At 43.0% G+C, this 20879-nt stretch overlaps 1 protein-coding gene and 1 long non-coding RNA gene across 3 annotated transcripts; both read left to right on the top strand.

Moving 5' to 3' along the window:
• Positions 1-7448: 7448 nt before the first annotated feature.
• On the top strand, positions 7449-14382 carry LOC136519476 (uncharacterized). The gene is made up of 7 exons (XR_010774930.1): positions 7449-7623; positions 11874-11987; positions 12367-12431; positions 12632-12687; positions 13158-13213; positions 13997-14110; positions 14228-14382. It is a non-coding gene; the product is annotated as an uncharacterized lncRNA (long non-coding RNA).
• A 1322-nt stretch (positions 14383-15704) lies between these two features.
• On the top strand, positions 15705-20503 carry LOC136520558 (protein trichome birefringence-like 24). Of its 2 annotated transcripts, XM_066514113.1 has the most exons (5): positions 15705-16141; positions 17065-17145; positions 17239-17274; positions 17814-18091; positions 19232-20503. In XM_066514113.1, exons 1-5 carry the CDS (start codon positions 15913-15915, stop codon positions 20006-20008), a joined length of 1401 nt encoding a protein of 466 aa, XP_066370210.1. In that variant the 5' UTR covers positions 15705-15912; the 3' UTR covers positions 20009-20503. The 2 variants fall into 2 exon arrangements, with proteins under 2 accessions (XP_066370210.1, XP_066370211.1); XM_066514114.1 differs by lacking the exon at positions 17239-17274 and having other exon boundaries at positions 15709-16141; positions 19232-20502.
• Positions 20504-20879: the final 376 nt, after the last annotated feature.

Genomic DNA, 20879 nt, shown 5'->3' with positions numbered 1-20879 from the left:
CCTAGATGGCTTGGAGCAGCTGAGGATCGTTGAGCGGAGGGTGGTGATTGTCTCCTGGCTCCGATCGTGGTGATTGTGAGGGGTTCTTGACCTTTCCCCGGCGGAGCGCCAAAAGGTACTCTAGTGGATTGCTCATGGCTTGTGTGATCCTCATCTTGTGTTGGTTGTGCGGCACCCTATTGAGGGTTTGGCGTGTGATGCCAATTAGCGTGTGAACCTCCAAATGAGTGAATCGCCACAACGAGAACTAGCTTGCCGGCAAGCAAGTGAACCTCGGTAAAAATCATTGTGTTCATCATTGATTCCGAGGTGATTGGTCTTCATTGTTATTCATCTTTATGATTAATTTGTTCTTCATCTACACTGCGGTATAACCCTCTTGATCACTCTCTTTACTTTACCGCAAACTAGTTGACAAGCTCTTTAGTGTAGCTAGTTGTGAGAGCTTGCATGCTTGGTTGGTGTGGCTCTTTAGTTAGCCTTTGAGAGCACACTAACATAGGGTAGTGTCATTGCTCTTGTGTGAATTGACACTATCTAAACTAGAATTGTGGTAGGTGGCTTGCATTTTGAGTAGGCTAGCGCAACACTTGCTTCGCCTCATAATTGTCTAACCATTTTGTTAAGTGTTGTTGTAGAAATTTTATTAGGCTATTCACCCCCCTCTAGCCATTAGGACCTTTCAGCATGCCGAAGCGGTGCATAATGTCTTGGATGAACTCGACTGCTTTGGCTGCGCTTTATTTTGCGAGTGGTTTGAATTCAATCCACTTGGTGAACTTGTCAATTGCTACGAAGATGTACTCGAAGCCGCCTTTTGCTTTCTTGAGGGGTCCTACTTGATCCAGCCCCCAGCAGGAGAAAGGCCAAGTAGGTGGGATGCAGATGAGGTTGTGAGCTGGCACATGAGCCTATCTTGCGAACATTTGACAACCTTTGCATCTTCTGACGAGTTCTTCTGCGTCTTTCAAAGCGGTTGGCCAGTAGTAACCGGTGCGGAATGCTTTTCTGACTAGTGTTCTTGAAGCGACGTGATTTCCACAGCAACCTGAATGTATTTCGTCCAGGATCTCTTTGCCCTCTTCAAATGAGACGCATTTTAGGAGTACTCCTGATGATGCGGCTCTTCTATAGAGCTTGTCTCCTACTAGGACGTAGTTCTTGCTTCTGCGAACAACTCGGGTAGCTTCTTCTTTTTTCGCTGGCAACTTATTTTCTTTGATGTAATCAATAAAAACCTAGGTCCATGAAGTGGTGATTACCAAGATCTAGGTGTCTTTGGCTGAGGTTTCAGGGGTTATCTCACTGGGTTGTTTGATAGAAGGAGCTGATAACTCCTCTATGAATACACTGGGTGGGACCTTCGCCCTGTCTGATCCAAGCTTGGCGAGGATGTCTGCCGCAATATTAGAATCACGTAGGACGTGTAGAATTTCTAATCCTTGAAAATGTTTTTTGAGCTTTCGTATTTTAGCATAGTAAGCACCCATATTTCTTTAGTGCAGTCCCAATCTTTGTTGACTTGATTGATTACTACTGCTGAATCTCCGTAAACGAGTAAATGTTTGATTCCGAGGGTAATTGCCACTCGTAGCCCGTGGATGAGGGCTTCGTATTCTGCCTCATTGTTTGTAGCTTGCCATAATATCTGAAGGACGTACTTGAGTTGCTTTCCATCTAGAGAAATTAGGAGGACACCTACACCGGCTCTGCCTAGCTTGAGTGATCCATCAAAGTACATCTTCCAATGATCAAGGATGGTACTTGACACATGTTGTTGAATTTCTATCCATTCGGCAACAAAATCAGCCAGGGCTTGAGATTTAATTGCCTTCCATGGGGTGAAATTGATATTGAGAGCGCCAAGTTCAACTGCCCATTTAGATATGCGCCCCGTTGCATCTCTGTTGTGTAGGATGTCTCTGAGTGAGAAATCTGTCACCACGGTAATCCCGTGGCTTTCAAAATAGTGGCGAAGCTTACGTGAAGTGATCAGGAGGGCGTAGAGTAGTTTTTGCACATGCGGGTATCGGATTTTTGATTCTGACAATACTTCGCTGATGTAGTATATGGGATGTTGTACTTTATATACACGCCCTTCTTCTTCTCTTTCTATGACAATCACAGTTCTGATCACCGTAGAAGTTGCCGCAATGTATAGCATCATGTCTTCGTATTTCTTCAGAGGTGTGAGAACTGGTGAGGAGGTGAGGTATGCCTTGAGCTTCTTGAAAGCTTCGTTGGCTTCTTCTGTCCACTTGAACTTGTCTGTCTTCTTCAGCAATTTGAAGAAAGGTAACCCTTTTTTGCCTAGTCTTGATATGAAACGATTGAGGGCCGCCATGCAGCCTGTTAGTTTCTACACATCTTTGACACTTCGGGGAGGGCTCATCTCTGTTATGGCTCGAATCTGCTTGGCGCTTGCTTTGATTCCGTGATGTCTGACCAAGAATTCGAGTAGTTATCCTGAAGGAACTCCGAATACACATTTGTTTGGATTCAATTTCCATCCTCCATCTTTTCAGGTTTTCGAAGGTTTTCTTTAGGTATTTAATTAGTGCATCTAGGTTCTTTGTCTTTACCACTACGTCATCCACATATGCTTCTACATTTTCGCCGATCTGATCACCAAGGCATGTTTGAATAGCTCTTTGGTAGGTGGCTCTAGCATTCTTGAGTCCAAACGACATGGTCTTGTAGCAGTAGGCACCGAACGGAGTGATGAAAGATGTCTTGCTCTGGTCTTGTTCTTTTAATGCAATCTGGTGATATCCTAAATAGCAATCAAGAAAGGATAATAGGGCGGATCCTGCCGTTGAGTCAACTATCTGATCAATGCGCGGTAGCCCAAATGGGTCTTTCGGGCAGTGTTTGTTGAGATCGGTGTAGTCGACGCACATGCGCCACTCAGTCTATATTCTTTTTCTGTACTAGAACTGGGTTTGCTAGCCAATCTAGATGAAGGATCTCTCTGATGAACCCGAACTGCCAATAGCTTCGTGATTTCTTTTTTAATTGCTGCTTTCTTGTCGGGTGAGAATCATCGTAGCCGTTGCTTTATGGGCTTGGAGCCTTCATTGATATCAATTCTATGCTCAGCCAACTCTCTTGGGACACCTGGCATGTTAGCTGGCTTCCAAGCAAAAATATGTTTGTTGTCCCGAAGAAAGTTGGTGAGCGCGAGTTCCTATTTTGCCGAGAGGTGGGCGCTGATGGTTGTTGTTTTGGAGGGATCGCCAGTGCCCAGGTCGATTTGCTTGACGTCGGCTTCTTTTGGTGGTGCAAGGATGCTGGGCTTTTTAGCCGGTATCTCTAATTCTTCTTGGCTTATTTCTGCGGCAATAGTGGCTATTTCTTTTCTACCATTGTTGGCTTGTGCTTTTGCTGCAATTTAGATTGCCTAAACATCACAGTCAAATGCGCGCTTCAAATCACTCCAAAGAGAAAGAACACTGTTAGGCCCTGGCATCTTAAGCAACAGCTACGGATAATGCGGTATTGCCATGAATTTTGCTAGTGCTGGGCGCCTGAGGATTGCGTGATATGATGAATCGAAGTCCGCGACTTCAAACTTGATGAACTCTGTATGGTAGTTCGAGGGAGTCCCAAAAGTAACCGGTAGAGTGATTTGTCCAAGTGGCATTGCTGCCTTGCCGGGTACTATGCCATAAAAAGGCATGCTTGTTGGTGTGATCATCCCGGTAAGTTGTAGTACCATCTTCCTTAGAGTTTCTGAAAAAATGATGTTGAGTTCGGCTCCTCCGTCGATTAGTACTTTCGTAACAGTCATACCGGCAATGGTTGGATCTACAACCAGTGGGTAATGGCCTACGTTTCCTATGCTGGTCTATTGGTCTTCTCTTGAAAATTGGATTGGATACTCTGACCAATTGAGATATCTTGGTGTGGCAGGTTCTGCTGCCATGATGGTTCGTAACGCTAGCTTTTCTTGATGTTTGCTTCTAGAATCTGGAACCCCAGCAAAGATTACTGCCACTGTCCCTCTGGATTTTTGGAATCCCTTATCTTCATGGTTGTCTCCTTCTTTTTTCTGATTGTCTTCTTTATTGTTCCCCTTACTATCTTTTCTAGTGTATCTTTCGTTGAAGGTGTAGCAATTTCCAATGGTGTGCTTTCCATTGGGGTGCAAGGGGCAACGTATGTTCTCAATGTCATCATATCTTCTGGGTTTGGTAAATTTCTTTGATTTGTCAGCCATTGCTACTGTGTTGTCTGGTCCACGTTTTCTTTCCTGTTGTCTGTTGTTTCAATGATTTTGTCTGTCTGGGTTGTCTCTGTTGTTTCTATCCGGGAATCTTTCTCGTGTCTATTCCTCTGCGGTAATCATCTTTTCCACTGTTCGTCTGAATTCTTCATTGTTTCTTGGGTTTACTTTGCAGAAATCTTGAAATTGCCACCTAGCCAAGATTCCGTGAGAGAAAGCTTTGATTACTTCTCGTTGTGTGATGTCATGTACTTGAGCTCGTAGTTCGCCAAATCATCGATAGTAATTTCTAAGACTTTCACCTCCTTTCTGCTTGAGTCCTTTTAACTCTGCGTGGGTGATTGGGTGTGTAATGATACCCGCGAAATTTTCATAGAAAGCTCTTTGCAAGTCCTCCCAATTTCTGATTGATCCTGGATTCAATTTGTCAAACCATTGTAGTGGCATGGTTTCTAAGGCCATGGGAAAGAACAAGGTCTTGATGTCATCGTCTCCTCCGGCCAATTCAATCGATTACGAGTAAATCCTAAGCCATTGCTTTGGTTCGGTCTTGCCATCATACTTGGAGTGGTTGGATGGCTTAAACTTATGAGGCAGTCATATTAAAGCAAATCTGTTTGCAAAACAGGGGAATCTATCGTGCGTTCCGGCTTCTGTGTATTCTGATTCGGCGCCCCCTTCTTGCCAACTGTTATCTTGGTGAGAGTAGTTTTGTGTGGCTGTCCGAGTAGGTGCTTTGCTTCTGGCCTTTCTTGGTTGTTCGACTCGGTCGTTTTGACTATGATTTCTTTGACTTTCTCTATTGTGACTTCCACTTAGGTCCAAGTCTTTCGAAAATGGACTTCCTTTGATTTTGATCTTCCTGTTCATGAGATGTTGCCCTTCCGTCGTGCGTCCTAAGGATTGTTGATCGGAGGAAGTCCCAGAGCTGTTCTTGTTTTTCATTAGGGATATGAAGTCGCCCTGAGTTCTTCTAGTGCTTCTCAGATCTTATCGTAGGGTGTATTCGCTGCTCGTCCTTCTTCGACCTCTCGCTCTGATTTTCTTTTATTGTACTCGGCTAGGTCTGACTCATATTTGATCCAAGTGTCCTTTCGCTGCTTAGCACGGCGTTGACGTCCTTGTTTCAATTTGTTCTTTCTCTCTCTGGCTTGCCTCTGACTCTCAGTTTCACCATCGTGCCCCTGGATAAATGGTGATATGTTGGATTCAGATTCATCTGAAGACCTGACGTCGGGTGCTTCTAGGGGGACCAATGGTGATCGAGAATGGCGAATCATGAATACTTCTCTAGCGTGAGTTGTTCTGTCATCGTCTATGGCTTCCATACTGCCAGAGTTGTTGATAACTTCAGTAGAGGCTTCAAGGTCACAGATCGAGTCTCCTTCTTGGTAGGGTAGAGCTATTGTTGTCACGTTGTCGACTAGTTGGGTGCCGCTATCTTCAGGAACGGAACCCGGCCAGTGGATGATGCAGTCCTGAGATGTTATACTTAAAACGAGACCTTCCTGGGCTCCTTTCAGTGGCATTCTAAGCATCGGATTGGTGGATCCTTCGGTCCGTGTCTGATAAGACGTTGCCATGTTGTGGGGTCTGAATAGAAGAGGACCCGACTTCTTTAAAGTACTCTGAGTGTACTCCGAGCAGTGTTCTTGATAGGTTGACGTCGTGTTCCGGAGCTTTGTTAGAAAAGAACTCGGTTTTCAGAAAGAACTCGGATAAGACTTCGTCTCGGAAGCGGAACCTGAGTTTGAATCGGATGCGTGAAGTCGCGAAATCTGAGTCGGATTGGATATCACGAGCTGTGTGAATCTTCCGGCAAGCTGATCTGTCGTTGCCGCCGAAATGAAAAAGTCCTGATGATGATCTGAGTCTTCGAGGAGACTGGTTTTGGAGCTTGCCATCGTCGCATGCCTCGCAGATCCATGAACCGAAGATGAAGGTCGATCCCTTTGAGAAGATCATGTTGTCGAGGTCCATCGAGCTCTCGGGCGCAAAGTCGCCGAAATCCCCTACCTGGCGCGCCAGTTGTCAATGTTTGACCACCGATAGTCTGCCACGGGGGTCCCCAAGGCAGTATGTTCGGGCTTCAGCGTATGCGGAACTCGATGGTTAACGCAAGAGACAGTCGATTTATCCTGGTTCGGGCCCTCAATCTTTGATCGAGTAATAGCCCTACGTCCTAGTTCGGCGTTAGCCTTTGCATTGGATTGATCGTAAAGTGTTGTGTTGTACAATTGTCCCTTCGAACTTCCCGATCCAAGGAGCCCTGTCCTCCTTTATATAGTCAGGAGGCTAGAGTCTTAGTCGGTTTACAACGAGAGTTCTTAGTAGGATTACAGAGTAATACTACTACTAAGGTTACAGGGGAAGAATCCTAGTTAGACTAGTTCTCCCTTCCAGTGCGGGATATCTCGTGGGTCCCGCACCAATAGCCCCTCTGCCTGGCATGCCAACTATTGATGGATTTTGCATCCGACTAGTGATCAGTGTATCAAGCGTAGCAAATAGTCCCCTGCCTGGCGTGGCAACTATCGATGGATTTTGGGTCTGACTAGTGATAAGCATATTAGGAGTAGCGAATAAGAGGGGTGGGATATACGAGATAAGAATTTATACTAGTTCAAGTACATAGTGCCCTATGGCCAATGGAGAATAGCTTCCTTATGCGTCGTGCGCTCAGAGTGGGGGTGCTGGTTGTTCATGGATGAATGGCTAAGAACCGGATTGCCGATCAGAGAGACCCTACGTCTCCTTATATAGATCGGAGGTAGGGTTTACAATGGAAAGACTTGACTGGACCATCTTGTTTAATTTCCTAGTTTTTTACAAGGAAGATTGGACGGATCTCATCACATCTTTACAGATTGATATGACTTCTACGGACACCTAGACCATGGCTTGTCCACTAAGTAGCTTGGGTACCCCTTTCGGTTGGGCCTCCTGAATAGTCGGCTCAGCCCACCCTACCTTGGTTGTGCGATTTTTCTTAAGGTGAGGATACTCAGGACCCATATAGTTGACATGTATTTTTAAGAGGCTCACCTCTCGGAAAAAAGCCTTTGCCTCGTTGCGGCCCATGTATCACGTGGAATACATATTTGTCGTCCTGGGGTTTTAATCGGTGCCCTCTCTCCCCGTGTCATTTTCTCAGCCGACGGTGCCTCCTTATCCATCTCTCTCTCACACGCTCCTCCACCCCATCAACCTAGGCCCCTTCCGATGTCGCACGGGCTCCTAGTGGCAGTGCATATGACCCTCACGCCCTTACTGGCAGTGGCTTGCGGTCCGGCACCCCCTCTCAGAATAGTGGCACATCTCGGTGGACCACGCGCTTGTGTCGGTGTCCGACTTCTGCTGCAACCTTGAGCCTCCTTCAGCTCTCCACCTGTGTTGAGGTTAGTTCAGATCAGATCTTGTGTTCGTGTGTGTGCGCAGATCTCATGTTCGTGTGTGGAGATCTATCGTCTCAATCGAGGAGGGCACAGGGACAAGCAATGTGCAGGAGATCCTTGTCCTATTTCTGCACGGCGTCAAGGACAGCTGTGGTGGCTCCTTTTTTTGTTTTTTAGTCAATTTTTAGAGGCGAACGTTACAAGACACCGTCTTCGGAATTTTTATTTCTACATGCATAAAACAATGCCGCATATAGAATATTTGATTAACGGAGACCACCTTCTAAAATCAAGTACTGCCGTCTCTGTCAATATTGTACAACCGTATATGTAAATTACCTTTTTAGTAGTGGAAATTGAAGTTGTAGCAAAGAGGAATATATAATGTTGAACTAATAGATCCTCATTCCACCCGTGCACATGAATGCTAGCCAAGAGCGCATCCTACTTGCACACCAATCACCATATAGACTCGATAATCGATAAATAAAGAACGAGACAGCTCGGCTCTGGTTAGCATGCTTCGCTCTCCATGGTAGTCTTTTCTTACTATCAAAGCAGCGAGCTTCGGCCCGCTCCTCAGGGTGGCCACGTCGTTCAAAATCTTCTCAGCCATCCGATTCTAGGATCAACGCCCCAGGAACACCCCACCAGCAACTGATGTGCGCTGCGTAAAAATATCTCCTCCTCTCGTCGCTCCCTCTTCCCGTCTCGTCCTTTCCCGTAGCGCTCCCTCCCTCCCCATCTCTCCCGACGCGGCCACGGCGGCGCGGCCGCACCTCGGCAGCGCCGGCCCTCCAAGAGGTGGTGGCCGGCCTCCTCCTCCTCCTCCTCCTCCACGCCCTCCTCGCGCCTCGTGGCCGCACGGCCCGACGGCGCCCCCCGCCGGGTGTTGCGCCGGTGCGGACGGTGGCCGCCCCGGCCACGGGCGACAGCGCCCCCTCCTCTGGCGACGTCCCTGGGCCCCGCCGGTGGCTGCCGGCACGGGTGCCCCCCGGCGCTGCTTCCTTCCACCGATCCACGTGTGCTACTGTGGTCGACAAAACCCTAGCTGCCTCGTCTCGATGACGCCAGGATCCATCGCGAGCCACGACCGGCGCAGCCCGGCCGACTAAGCCTGTGCGTGGCCTCGTCATTCGCCGGCGGCGGTGGCAGCTTAGCTTGGCTGCTGAATCTGGTGGTACGTCACCCTCTTCCTCTCCTCCTCGGTCTCCTAACTCCTCCCCTAGATCCTCTCTCCCTCCACCTTTTCCCCTTTGTGCAGCTGATTAGGTGCCGTTGACAAGGACAGCTACTCTCTCAAAGTATAAGTGGGGATGAGAGGAATCGAATCTGGATCCAAATTTTTGATTCTCACTTATTCATACTTACTATGCTGTTTGCTTCTATATAAGTTTCAGCAACAATACAGTGCTTCATAATGCCGATTACTTTTACCTGTTACCTATTTCTTGAGCCCTTACCTCTTTACAGTTTGTTTTAACAATTGGTAGTTTTTATTGTGTTTTTTAGAAGACAAGTGCAACATCACCTCAGTAGATTCCATTGTAGCACCACAAATATCTCTATATTTTAAGATTACCACTAAGCTAATCTTGGTTGCTATGTTGTTTGCATGTATATAAGTTGCAGTACCAATGCAGTGCTTCATGGAGTCTTTTGCTTCCGCCTGTTCTAAAAAATGGCTTCTAAAAAGCGAACACGTTAGTCAAATAGGCTTCTACTTTACTGCCTATGGTGCGTTTAAAAAAAGGCCACCTTATCAACCTAAGCGTGCATCTTCCTGTCTGTATTTTACATGAAAAAATGCTTCTTTGTACGCCTCATCTGACTAGGAAGCATTAGATGCAACCAAAAAATTGATGTTTGACTGAATATCGATCCATGGTGAGGGTCCTTCGTATAGCCTCATGTGTTTTGCATATATTTCCTTACAAAATTTAGTCAGTCAATATCCATGTTCAGGGTTAGCGGTACATGTGCTGCTGTCTACTCTTTTTGGTTGTCTGTATAGTTTTCTCTAAAAATTTGAACTGAATATATATGCCATGCACTACCTCAGTGTGTAGGTACTCATATACCGGATTGGTTCACTCATACTTCTATTCTGATGCCCATGGGAATGTTCTGACATGGGATTTATCAAATTCTTTATTTATTTGCATGATCTGTGTTTTTTTTCATTCGATTTGATTTCATCTGTTGTGGTTACAAGCTGTTTATGATCCAAACCTAAATCAAGGCACATGCTCAATGAGATTGACTGTATTTTTTTTCTCATTTGTGATAAACTCCTCTGCACTGAATGCATTACTGTGCTGCTACCAGAAATAAAGTAATGTGTACCTTTGCTACATTCCAGTAAGATAGATTTATAAGACGATCAACCCTGAGACCCATACTTTGTTGTATTTATTAGGTCTGGAGTTCATTGGTCCACACAGTTCAGAAATCAAATAGTTTGCGTCCCAAAAAAAAGAAACTTTTGTAAGTCTGCAGGAAATGGAATATTGCTCTTTACTGGTCTAGAGTTGTCAAAGAAGTGTTTCTTTTTACAGGTTAAGGGGAAAATTATGGTCATTGTTAAACCTCTGTGATATCTTTAGTTAGCTGATCCAAATAGAGCAATGTTGCTTGGAGCCATGATCTCACAATCTTGTTACATATTTTCTCCCTCTATTCTTTGCTCTAATTTCAGTTATATTTGACTCACTGCAATGAAGTTTTAGATAGTTATTCATATTTGGTCTTATTCGTTTGGATCTTCGGATTTGATATTGCTTTGCTGGAAGAAATAGTCAGCTGTGCCTAATTCTCAGAGAGTACATGTTCTCAAAAGGCAGACACCTGCCAGCTATGCTAAAAATGTTTTTAGCACACTATAAACTGTTTAATAGATTTTCTCCTAAATTAAATGTCCCCAAAAAAATTTTGCTACAATTTTGTTGCCTGCAAATGGAGGATGGAGAGAAATAACCATTTGGAATGCCATCATCAATCATCAGAATGTAGATGTTTTGAAAAGACAGACACCTGCCAGCTATGCTAAAAATATTTTCAGCAAACTATGAACAGTTGGATAAAATTCCTCCTAAATTAAATGGCCCCAAATAATTCTTGGCACGATTATATTGGTTGCAAATGGACGATGGAGAGAGTTAACTTTCCCTTTATTATAATGTTTATTTACCCTTGTGTTATGCATCTTGTTTTCCACAGCAAAACTGAGTTGCTTATTATTTAGAGTTTCATCCTCATAGTCAAATTTGAATATATTTGTGTTTGCTGCAAGCACTCCGATTTGTTCTCAGGATGCTAGGTACTTCAGTTCTTTGATCCAAGTCCGTAAGCAGCTTCATCATGTGTTCTAGAGATAAGTGCTTCAATGTTTAACCATACTCTTTGATCCCTAATTGCTAAAATATTCACAACTAACTCTTCCATATCACCTTTGAATTTGCTAAATGTTCATAAAATATTGTTCTATACATACAACCTTGCCATCTACAATTTCTTCCTGCTCACCATGTCATCTGAACCTTATATAAAATGAAGCAAATGGCCATGGGTTTCATTCTTATTGCTCAACTGTTTGCCAACAAAAAAAAACTGAAGGAAGTGAAAATATGAAATTGATAGTTAAACTCCCACCCCTATTACCATCCGCTATGGTATGAAAATTTGTTTCGTTTTTGGGGTCAAATTTAGTGTTAAAATTCCCATACCTATTATCATCCGCAAATATATGAAATTCAGATTCTCTTTTTGGGTTAGATTTAGTGTTCTTGCAGCAAGAAAACCAACGATTATTCGTGGTTCACCCAATTGAAAATCATGTCAGTTTCTGTTGCAATGATTACATGGCGCCTCTAAGCTTAGGGTAGCTAGCTGCTCTAAATTCAGATTGTTCCACCCATTCTACAAAATATTTTGTAGCGAGAAATAGTATTGTATACTTGGTGTTTAAACTGATGTATTATAGACTATCCCTATTGAACCATCGATTGGTTGCTCAAATATGAATTCTAAATTTTCTTTATTACTCTAGATCACAGTATGCGATTTAGTTTTTTTTATGTCTCCATCATACGCTTGCGGATGACAGCACAGAGCTGACTTTTTCGCATGGCAGTTTATAACTCCAGACAACGTTCTGATAGTCTGCTATCGACATTTCACAGTAGTTCTTTTGATTATCGTTTTTCCCAATCTTATTACTGTCCATATTCTTATACTTTCTTTTAAACCTCCAGGGAGAAAACCTGGGCGTATGCATTGCAACAGGCCTGAGGTATTTAAGGTTCAGAGTTGACAGCATCACAGCAGACCTCCACTACTCTTTCAAACACGCACATTCTCATATACATGTAAGTGTCTTTTTTTTAATATATACACTTGCAAATGGACTTACAGTGCTATCGAGACCTGAATATTTAGAAAATGCTTCTGCTAATTTATGGGACGGTAAAATGTTATATACAAAATCATATTCCTGAACTGTAAGCTGCTCCTGTCTGAATGTTGGCTCTCGGTACCTCTTGCCGGTTCTTATCCCCTTGTATGGAACGCTGCATCATCAAGCGTACAGAGGTTTTTATTGTTGTCAGCGCCCTGCCGCGACTGTGCAACTATGTATCAACTATCAAGAAATGCTACTGCTATTTCGCTATTGCTCTATGGCTATGGTAACTATGACCGATGCCACTGATACTACTTAAACCAAACCTTCTTCTCTATTGTTGGCAGAGATGACCTATGACATTACGTGTAGCTTGACAAGGCTCGCAGGTTTGAAACCGTTATGCTGGCAGGTAACTACCATTGCTCGATCTCTATTGCTGCCTGTGTTTTAGAACAAATAATTTGTACACATGGATGGCGAGCAACTAAAAAAAAAAGGCGACGAGGATTACAAACAGCTTGAATTAGGAGTTACCCTTCCTTTCATTCTATAGAGATTAGGTAAGTGCTAATGTCACCTATTTGCTTTTGTTTGGATTTTGTGAGCTAGGAGCTAAAACAAAGAATTTTCTGCCAAGGGTGATTCCTCTAAATTTGAAATATCAGGTGATTACTATACCATGTTGAGCTTGGCATAGGACTGCTAAATTTTTTTAAACAATGGTCCAATGGTCTAACTGAAATTTATCCAACAGAGGATACAGAGAATATTACGCACTCTTTTATTTGTCGTCTGAGACTTTATCTGTAATGCTCACTCTAGATTTCTACTCAGTTTATAGGTTTGTTGACGAACATTTATTAATCATGCAATGCCACTTTGTTTCATGCTTCTATTGCAAAATAAAATAAAATAAAATGGTTCGTGTCCTTATTCATGTGACTGTTGCTCAGTCCAGTGACTGTGATGTATAAATATAGCATCAATTCCATTGATTCGGACACAGTAAACATACCTCTTGCCGCAGCTATGCTTATGTTGTCCTTGCTTCCTCCTACCTTCCTATTCTAAAAATCTTTGACACATTTATTTTTTTAGTTCCTGATGCTTCAATTTGTGTGCATATTTTCTACAGGTTTCAGTATGCCACGAGGGTTTTAACTCAGCTTCGTAACATTGAAATGATTTCAGGTATGTTACGGCTGTCAGGTTTTTAGTAGTGTGGAAGTTCTTAATCACCAATGTTAGCTTACAGTGCTTTTTGTGGCCTTGGGGTGTTAAGACACTGTTCTAAAATTTACGTTGTAAATTCGTGATTACCACGCATAGAAAATGCCATGATTTCAAAAGTATGCAGAGTATATGTGTCCTGTACCATAAAAAAAAGGCTCGGATCTTTCTGTTTTTGTGCATGACATCTCTACATTAAACTCCTAATATTATTTCCATACATAGATTAAACATGTTTTTACTTGCGCCTTAACCAGGTGATTTGCCGGCGCGCGCGAGGGCGCGCGTAATGGACAATGATTTTGGGGCAATATTTTCTCAAACCTGTAGAGAACACCTTCTAAGTCCAGTTCATCGTTTTGATGAGTTATCCTCTTCCTCTGCCTTTCTTACATGTTATCCTGGGAATGACAATAATTTCTGCTAGACACAACACTGATCATGTTCCTTGATCATTGATATGTTCACATCCTTCTTCTTTCTCAGTCCTCCCTATTTTCCAAGAAATTTGTAAATTTTAGGTTCTGCGGAGGTGTTTTCTGTCTAAAATGATGCAACGTATTTTACATATTAGACAATGTGCATTTGCTGTCTGAAAAGAAGATTGTCACAAAATTTACAGCCAGTTAGTTCTTTGATCTATGGTGTGTCCTAAAAAAAAAAGAACATAGTGAAATCAGAAGAAATTTATTGCTCCATTATATTTTCCGATTCAATTATGATATATATGTCCGTATTTTCTAGGTTGGGCTCCCTTGCTTACCTAGGGTCAACACTTTCTTAATCCGTAGAGAACACCTTCCAAGTTAGACCCTTTCTCAATCCGTAGAGAACACCTTCCAAGTTCAGTTCGTTTTGGTGAGTTATCCTCTTCCTCTGTCTTTCTTGCGCGCGCCCTTTCACCAGTCTACATTAAACTTCTAATATTGTTTCCATCCAAAGATTAAACATATTTTTTTCCTACGCCTTAACCAGGTGACTTGCTGGCGCGCGTCATGCACTAGTTGTATATCAAAGCCGACACATACCTCTCCTCTTACAACAGCAGCCTGGAAAACAGGATTATAACCACAGCACGGACGATTCGTTGCCTTATGTTGACCATGTGCAAGTATTACGATTTGTTTTAATAAACCACAGTTATTTATTATTAGTGTTGCATCTCTTAATTAATTTTCTGATCAAGAGTGTTTAAACTTCATTGTTGGAGATTCCTGTATGTAACGTAAGCGTTGACCCCCACCTGCTGATTTTTAAAACCTCCCAATATATGTCTAATTTTTTGACTGATAACTGACTTTAGGACTTACTAATTATTTTATTATACGAGCGAAATTCCTCTCCACGAGAAGATGCCATTTGCTAAAATCATCTCCAAGATCAAACCTGGCCCCGGCCCTAGCCCCAGCCCCGACCCCTAAAAAACACCAAAATCCAAACTTTTATATATAGAAAAAATGAAGGTTCAAGGAGAAAAAACATCCTCTACCAATCTCTTAATTCAATTTCTATATTTAGTTAATGGTATCTAATAAATCACCTGTCATCCCCCTCTCGATCAAATTTGGAATATTATTTGTGTTTTAGTGTGATTTTTATCTACGAGTGAATCATTTCCCACTAAATCACAAAGTCAATCTTTCGCTACACAACGTTTATCTGTCACATGCTTCTTTTTCTTCACGGGTTACTACTTCCCTACGTCTAGACAATCACAACGAGAGAAATGACGGATAGTTGTTATTATGTAGGTTAGCTCATGCACCTTCATCGTGTCGTTTACTACTAGATACTCCCTCTGTACCAAACTTACAATCGTTTTGACATTCAAATTAAGTCTCATAGAGAGTGTCGTTGAGGCTAGCTATCGGGTCCTATGCCTATAAAAATCAACTGCACCTTTCCTCCCCTACGGAGCCTACGTAGCTTTATTGATTCGTAAGCAGCGGCGGTAACCTCTATGCGTCCAATAACCATGATAAACATAGGGGTATGCAGGTCATTTGCCTCCTTTCTTGTTACTCCCCTGGCTGCTGGAACTACATTTTTAATATACGACGGAGAAAGTACATGACAATCTTGTCGTGACCCTACCAGGTGTCCATGTGTATTATCGTATATGTCGGTTAGTTTAATTCTTGTCACAACATCAACCAAATTTATTGTAGTTTGCACATACACTTTCGTTATCTTACACAACTAGTACAGTATTATGCTGATATTTTTTCCCTTCCAGCTGGCTCTCATACATGTAAAACCAGATGCTAGTCAGATAGAACAAAACCAAGTACGCTTTCACAACAAGCACGCGTGCGTGACGCGTCCGGTGAAAGCTTCGTTCACTTATAAAAAGTCATATTTTTTCGACCAACCAGTAACATTTTTTCTACACCAACAAATCAAGTACTATCACGAACGGGGCAACCAGCTTCTATGTCACCGCGCTTCCGTTCGCCTAGACTGTAGCTGTCACAGACCAGGCAGGAGCAGGACCCCACATAATTCTCCAAACCTGCCAACTAGTTCCACCGTCACCGCCGAGCGCGGAGGCACCGACACGACAATCGCAGCTGCAGACCTGCAGTGCCAGTCCTTGGTGGGCACTGTTGCCCGCCTCCGAGAGACCGCGAGATCATTTGGGGCGGGGCGTGTCGAGAGGGATGGGGATGGAGTGGCCGCCGACGCCTGCGCAGCAGAGGAAGGCGGTGGTGGGCGCCGGGTCGGCGCTGAAGCTGGTACTGTTCGTGATCCTCGCGGGCCTCGCACTGCGGCTGCTGGTCGGCCCCGCGGCCTACCTACTGCCGCCCACCGCCGCGCCAGAGGGGGCCGCCCGTCTTTTCGCGGCGCCGGGGAGGGAAAGAACCGGCGGCGTCGGGATTCCTTCAGTCGGTGAGCGGTTCTTGGAATGTCTTTTTTTTACGGCACTTTTCCTTTTTTTTTTGTCGTTTCTTGAAACAAGAGAAAGGATTTAGCCGTGCTTCCTCACGGACACACGCTTTGCCATGGGGTTTGGTTGGGATTTGCAACATGGAAAGATGATCATTTTGTGTTACCAGAATCCGGAGTATTGATGATTGTAGCCGGAGAAGAGCAGCAGCAAATATCTCAAATGCGGAAACTACGATGGAATGGAAATGCTTATACAATGGGTTGTTGGTTAAAACCAAAAAGGATATTAAATGTGCATGCTAAATTATTAGAAGATCCGAGGATTCTCAGAATTGCTCCAAAGATCTGCTAGTGCTCCCTATTAATTTAACATGCTCACGGAGTATCTTGAATTGTTTAATCCTCAGGGGGAATGCGAGGATCCCCTGGCTTTACTTGTGTTTAATTTATTATATACTTGTTCTGTTTGACTCTAGATGAATGTTCTTCTACATTCCACTTCCATGTCATTTCTTATTTGCGTGTATTTGATCAAGAGATCAGCAGACTGCAGAGGGAGGATGGAGGTGTTCGTTTGATCACTTCCATTAGTTTAGTGATACGGCCATACGGGCAAGCTTTTCTACATCCTGTATGGAAAGGTGGGAGCCTTTTGCTTTGGGATTCCATATGATTAGGCCTTGTTGGCTGCACTCCAATCCACCCCCAATCCACATGGGGCTGATTGAGGTGGATTGGAGTGCAGCCAAACAAGCCCTTAAGTGGATCCTCAAATGTGATTAGACTAATGCGCCGTTTCTTGTCTTCGAGTGACGCACCTTTTTATTCTTCTCTTTTTTATTTCCAGTAGATATATTAACAAAATAACTACTCCAGCTTGTTTGGATCTTGTCTTGTTCTAATATATTGCTTGTGCTTAACAGAAACGGATGATGCGGTTTTTACTTTGACCTCTTCAGAACTTCTTACAGATTTAGACAAGGAAGGTTCTCCAAAACCAGAAGGTATGCCCCTGAGATGCTGAGATGCAATCATTGATTAGCCTACGTTTTCCTTGAGAAAGATTTTTACTTTGACCTCTTCATAACCTCTAAAAGCTCTAGACAAGAAGGATGGTTCCCCAAAACCAGAAGGTATGCTCCTGAGATGCTGGGATGCAATCATTGATTAGCCTATGTCTTACTTGAGAAGGACTATTTGGACATTTCAGGCAGTAAATCATTGCATTGGGGGAAATCTGTTAAGGTTGGAAAATATTATCATACTTAGTTAAGTGTTAAACACTAAAGGTCTTGCTTGGACCTAAATCCCTAGGATTCAGTTAGAATTTGAATAAAATCCGTAATATTCCTGTGCTCAAATTCCTTGAGCAACCCCTATCATCCAAAGCTTGAACAAAGGTAAAGGTATGGGTTTTTTTCTTCTTGTTCTGAGAACAAACTTCAGAGGGAACCCTAGACTAGATTTGGATAATCTATCCAGTTTCTTGGCTTCGTATGTTATCACCAGCCCATGCTCTCCATGCAAAACTACAGTAACTTGTAAAGTATTTTTAATCTTCTTAAGGAACTAAATCGTGTGGTCCAGTTTGATTTTCGTGTGTTTGGCCAAAAAACTTTGTCTTTAGTTCTTTCATCAGTAGTTGGCTACATATTTTCTTTTGTGCATGCAGAAAGTTGTGATCTTTTCCATGGCGAGTGGGTTCCCAATTCATCAGGGCCAGCTTACACTAATGCAAGCTGCCGCTTCATTGAGTCTCCACAGAACTGTATGACAAATGGAAGACCTGACACAGATTATCTCAATTGGAGATGGAAGCCATATGGTTGTGACGTACCACCATTTGATGGCAAGAAGTTTCTGGATGGGATGAAGGGCAAGCATTGGGCACTTATTGGTGATTCCATCCTTCGCAACCATGTCCAGTCATTGCTTTGCCTTCTTTCTAAGGTATTCCATAATTTTTTACACGTGCTGATATATATGTCTGGTTCATTTTTCTCTGGCAATCTGCAGTGTGCTTTTAATACATCACTTTCTCCAGTTATATATTTTTCTTTCTCTATATATGCATGTACAAAGAATTCCTTATTTTAACTATAAATAGACATGAAGAACAGCCCAGGCTTCCATGATGTTTTTTTATTATTTGGTTTTAGTATAATGCATATGACTAGTGCTAAAAAAGGAAGAAGGTAAAGACACAGCAGCCTAAGGGCAATGCTTTTTTCTGTAAATAAGATGAAAGATAAGTTCTTTCACCTGTGTCACTAGGGAAGATATTGATCTGACATATCACCATACTAAGATCCTTCAAGGTGTTCAATCTCTATCTTTGCATTTCTCACTGCAACTTCAGTGGGAGCCCCGGAAATTGTGCACCTACCACCTTTTGATTAGGCATAACTTGTGTTTACATCTCTAACTTTTCCACTTCAGAGCAGCTCTAGTGTACTCAACAAATCTAACTGAGGGAAAGCAAAGTTCGATTAAGCGAGCACACTAGGGGCACCAACTGCTTCCAAAATCAGACTGCAGAATAGTCGAACCATGCGGTGTCCTGGCTATTAAAATAATGCGCGCAACCCACGTTAGGCAGTGCACAGGGTGTGGAGATCCATCATGAGCAGTCTTGTTTTCCTGAAGTGATGATCAGATGTGACACTGGAGCTTGCAAATTTTACTTCACATGATCGAACTGTGTCAGAACTGTGTCGGTTTGGTTCGACGCCACACTACGGATGCCCTCAGAAACATCCTTTGATACCACGAGCAAGTGAGGAACAAGTATTATTGTAGGGAACACACAAGATAGTTGTTGATGAAGATGGCTTGATCAGCTCAGGACATGCTTTTCTCAACACCTGATTGTAAATATATTGTCTAGTTCTTTTTGTAGATAATAGTGCTTGCATGAATCTTCGTAGTATGATTTTTGAAAAGTAAAAGCTTTGGCAGATATGCATTATACTATTATTGTTATTATTATTAGTACTGCTAGTACAATTTTTATGCTCTTTCCTGTGGCTGTTGTTGAGTTTCATCTCTAACCTTGCATGGGACCAAAATACTTTATTGTCGCTGTTGCAGGTCGAAGATGCTACTGAGGTCTACCATGATGATACATTCAGATCCAGAAGATGGCACTTTCCTTCACACAATTTCACGGTCTCCCTTATCTGGGCACCATTCCTGGTCAAAGCTAAAATATTTGAGGACGATGATGGAGTTTCTACTGCTGATCTCCAGCTGCATCTTGACGTTCTCGAGACAAATTGGACTAGTCAATGGGAGAGCTTTGATTATGTAGTGATATCCACAGGTCAATGGTTTTTCAAAACTGCAGTGTACTGGGAGAATGGAGCTGCGATTGGCTGCCACTACTGCCAGAACAAAACCCTCGAAGAGAGGCCTCCAGAGTACTCCTTCCGCAGGGCACTCAAGGTGGCCTTCCAGTTCATCACATCTTCACCTCACAAGCCAGTAGTCTTCTACAGAACGTGGGCTCCTTCGCATTTTGAGAACGGCGAGTGGTTCAGTGGCGGGACTTGCAACAGGACGGCCCCATTCAAGCCAGGGGAGGCTGGTGACAGAGAAATGGACAATAAAATGTGGAGGATTGAGAGAGAAGAGTTTGACAACGCGGTGGCGAACAAGGGGCCTATCGATGGTGACCGTCTGAAGCTGCTTGATACATTTGAGCTTTCTCTCCTAAGGCCTGATGGGCATTCGGGTCCTTATAGAGCATACCATCCTTATGAGAAGGGCATGACAGCCAAAGTCCAGAATGACTGCCTCCACTGGTGCTTGCCTGGGCCTATTGATGCGTGGAACGATGTACTCATGAAGATGCTGGCAAAGGACTGAAACATTATCAGCTTTCAACACCAGTATTGTCTCAAGTCTCATTGTCAGACATTTGTAAGTTTCTGGGCAGTAGCATGGCGTTTCCTCTGCTGCAAAAACTTGTGGCTTCGAACACCACTTCGCGGTGGATATGATGGTTGTTCTTGAAGCAATCTACCTAGCAGAGGGATTATTATTAGTTGTTAATTGTGTGCTGTTAAAGAGGTAACTTGTGATAGCACGCCCGAGTGCTCCAGTTACTTCTTAATATCTGTATGTATCAGAGTGGTCTAGGGAGTCTCAAACTTGAGTTGCTTCCCAAAGGCAGTATAATATATAAACAGTGACGATATATATAGAACGGTGCATCCATAGCTAGTGCAAAATGTACTGCAAATATTTGCAACAAAGCCTAGCAAGTAGCAACGTTTTAAACTCTTCACTCTATTTCTCCAAGAGAGAATGTGTATCTAATGAAATGTTGCTCATCGAGTTCCATATGAGAACCGAATATCTTGCCATGCAACTGATCGCCAATGAATCCAAGAAAAATGGATCCTCTTGAAATAATCTATAGGTGACTAGTTGTTGCATTACCCTTAAGTTTATGGACCTTATGCAGCAGCAAGTCAGCAAACACAATCCAAACTAGTATAAGTATACATAATGTCTTGTTTGATTGTCGTACATAGACAAACTGTGTTTAGTATGATTGTGTTTGGTTATTTATATGTGCAAACTGTGTTTAGTATGATTGTGTTTGGTTATTATTTATATGTACTCATCTCCATGTTCTAGAGATCTCATGTTTTCAGTTTAAGTTAGGGAGATGAGGATATTTTGTTTTTACGTGCTCTATTACCTTGTTCAAATCTACATTACTTAATACGAT

Source organism: Miscanthus floridulus, chromosome 18 (assembly GCF_019320115.1).
Source record: "Miscanthus floridulus cultivar M001 chromosome 18, ASM1932011v1, whole genome shotgun sequence".
NCBI classification, from domain to species: Eukaryota; Viridiplantae; Streptophyta; class Magnoliopsida; order Poales; family Poaceae; genus Miscanthus; species Miscanthus floridulus.
The sequence above is the reverse complement of the archived record's forward strand: the minus strand, read 5'-3'. Positions and strand labels throughout refer to the sequence as shown.

Coding starts and splice junctions, on each gene's coding strand:
- LOC136520558 (XM_066514113.1), top strand. CDS start 15,913: ATGGGGATGGAGTGGCCGCCGACGCCTGCGCAGCAGAGGAAGGCGGTG. Junction 16,142..17,064: donor CGTCGGGATTCCTTCAGTCG/GTGAGCGGTTCT, acceptor TGTGCTTAACAG/AAACGGATGATGCGGTTTTT. Junction 17,275..17,813: donor TGGTTCCCCAAAACCAGAAG/GTATGCTCCTGA, acceptor TTGTGCATGCAG/AAAGTTGTGATCTTTTCCAT.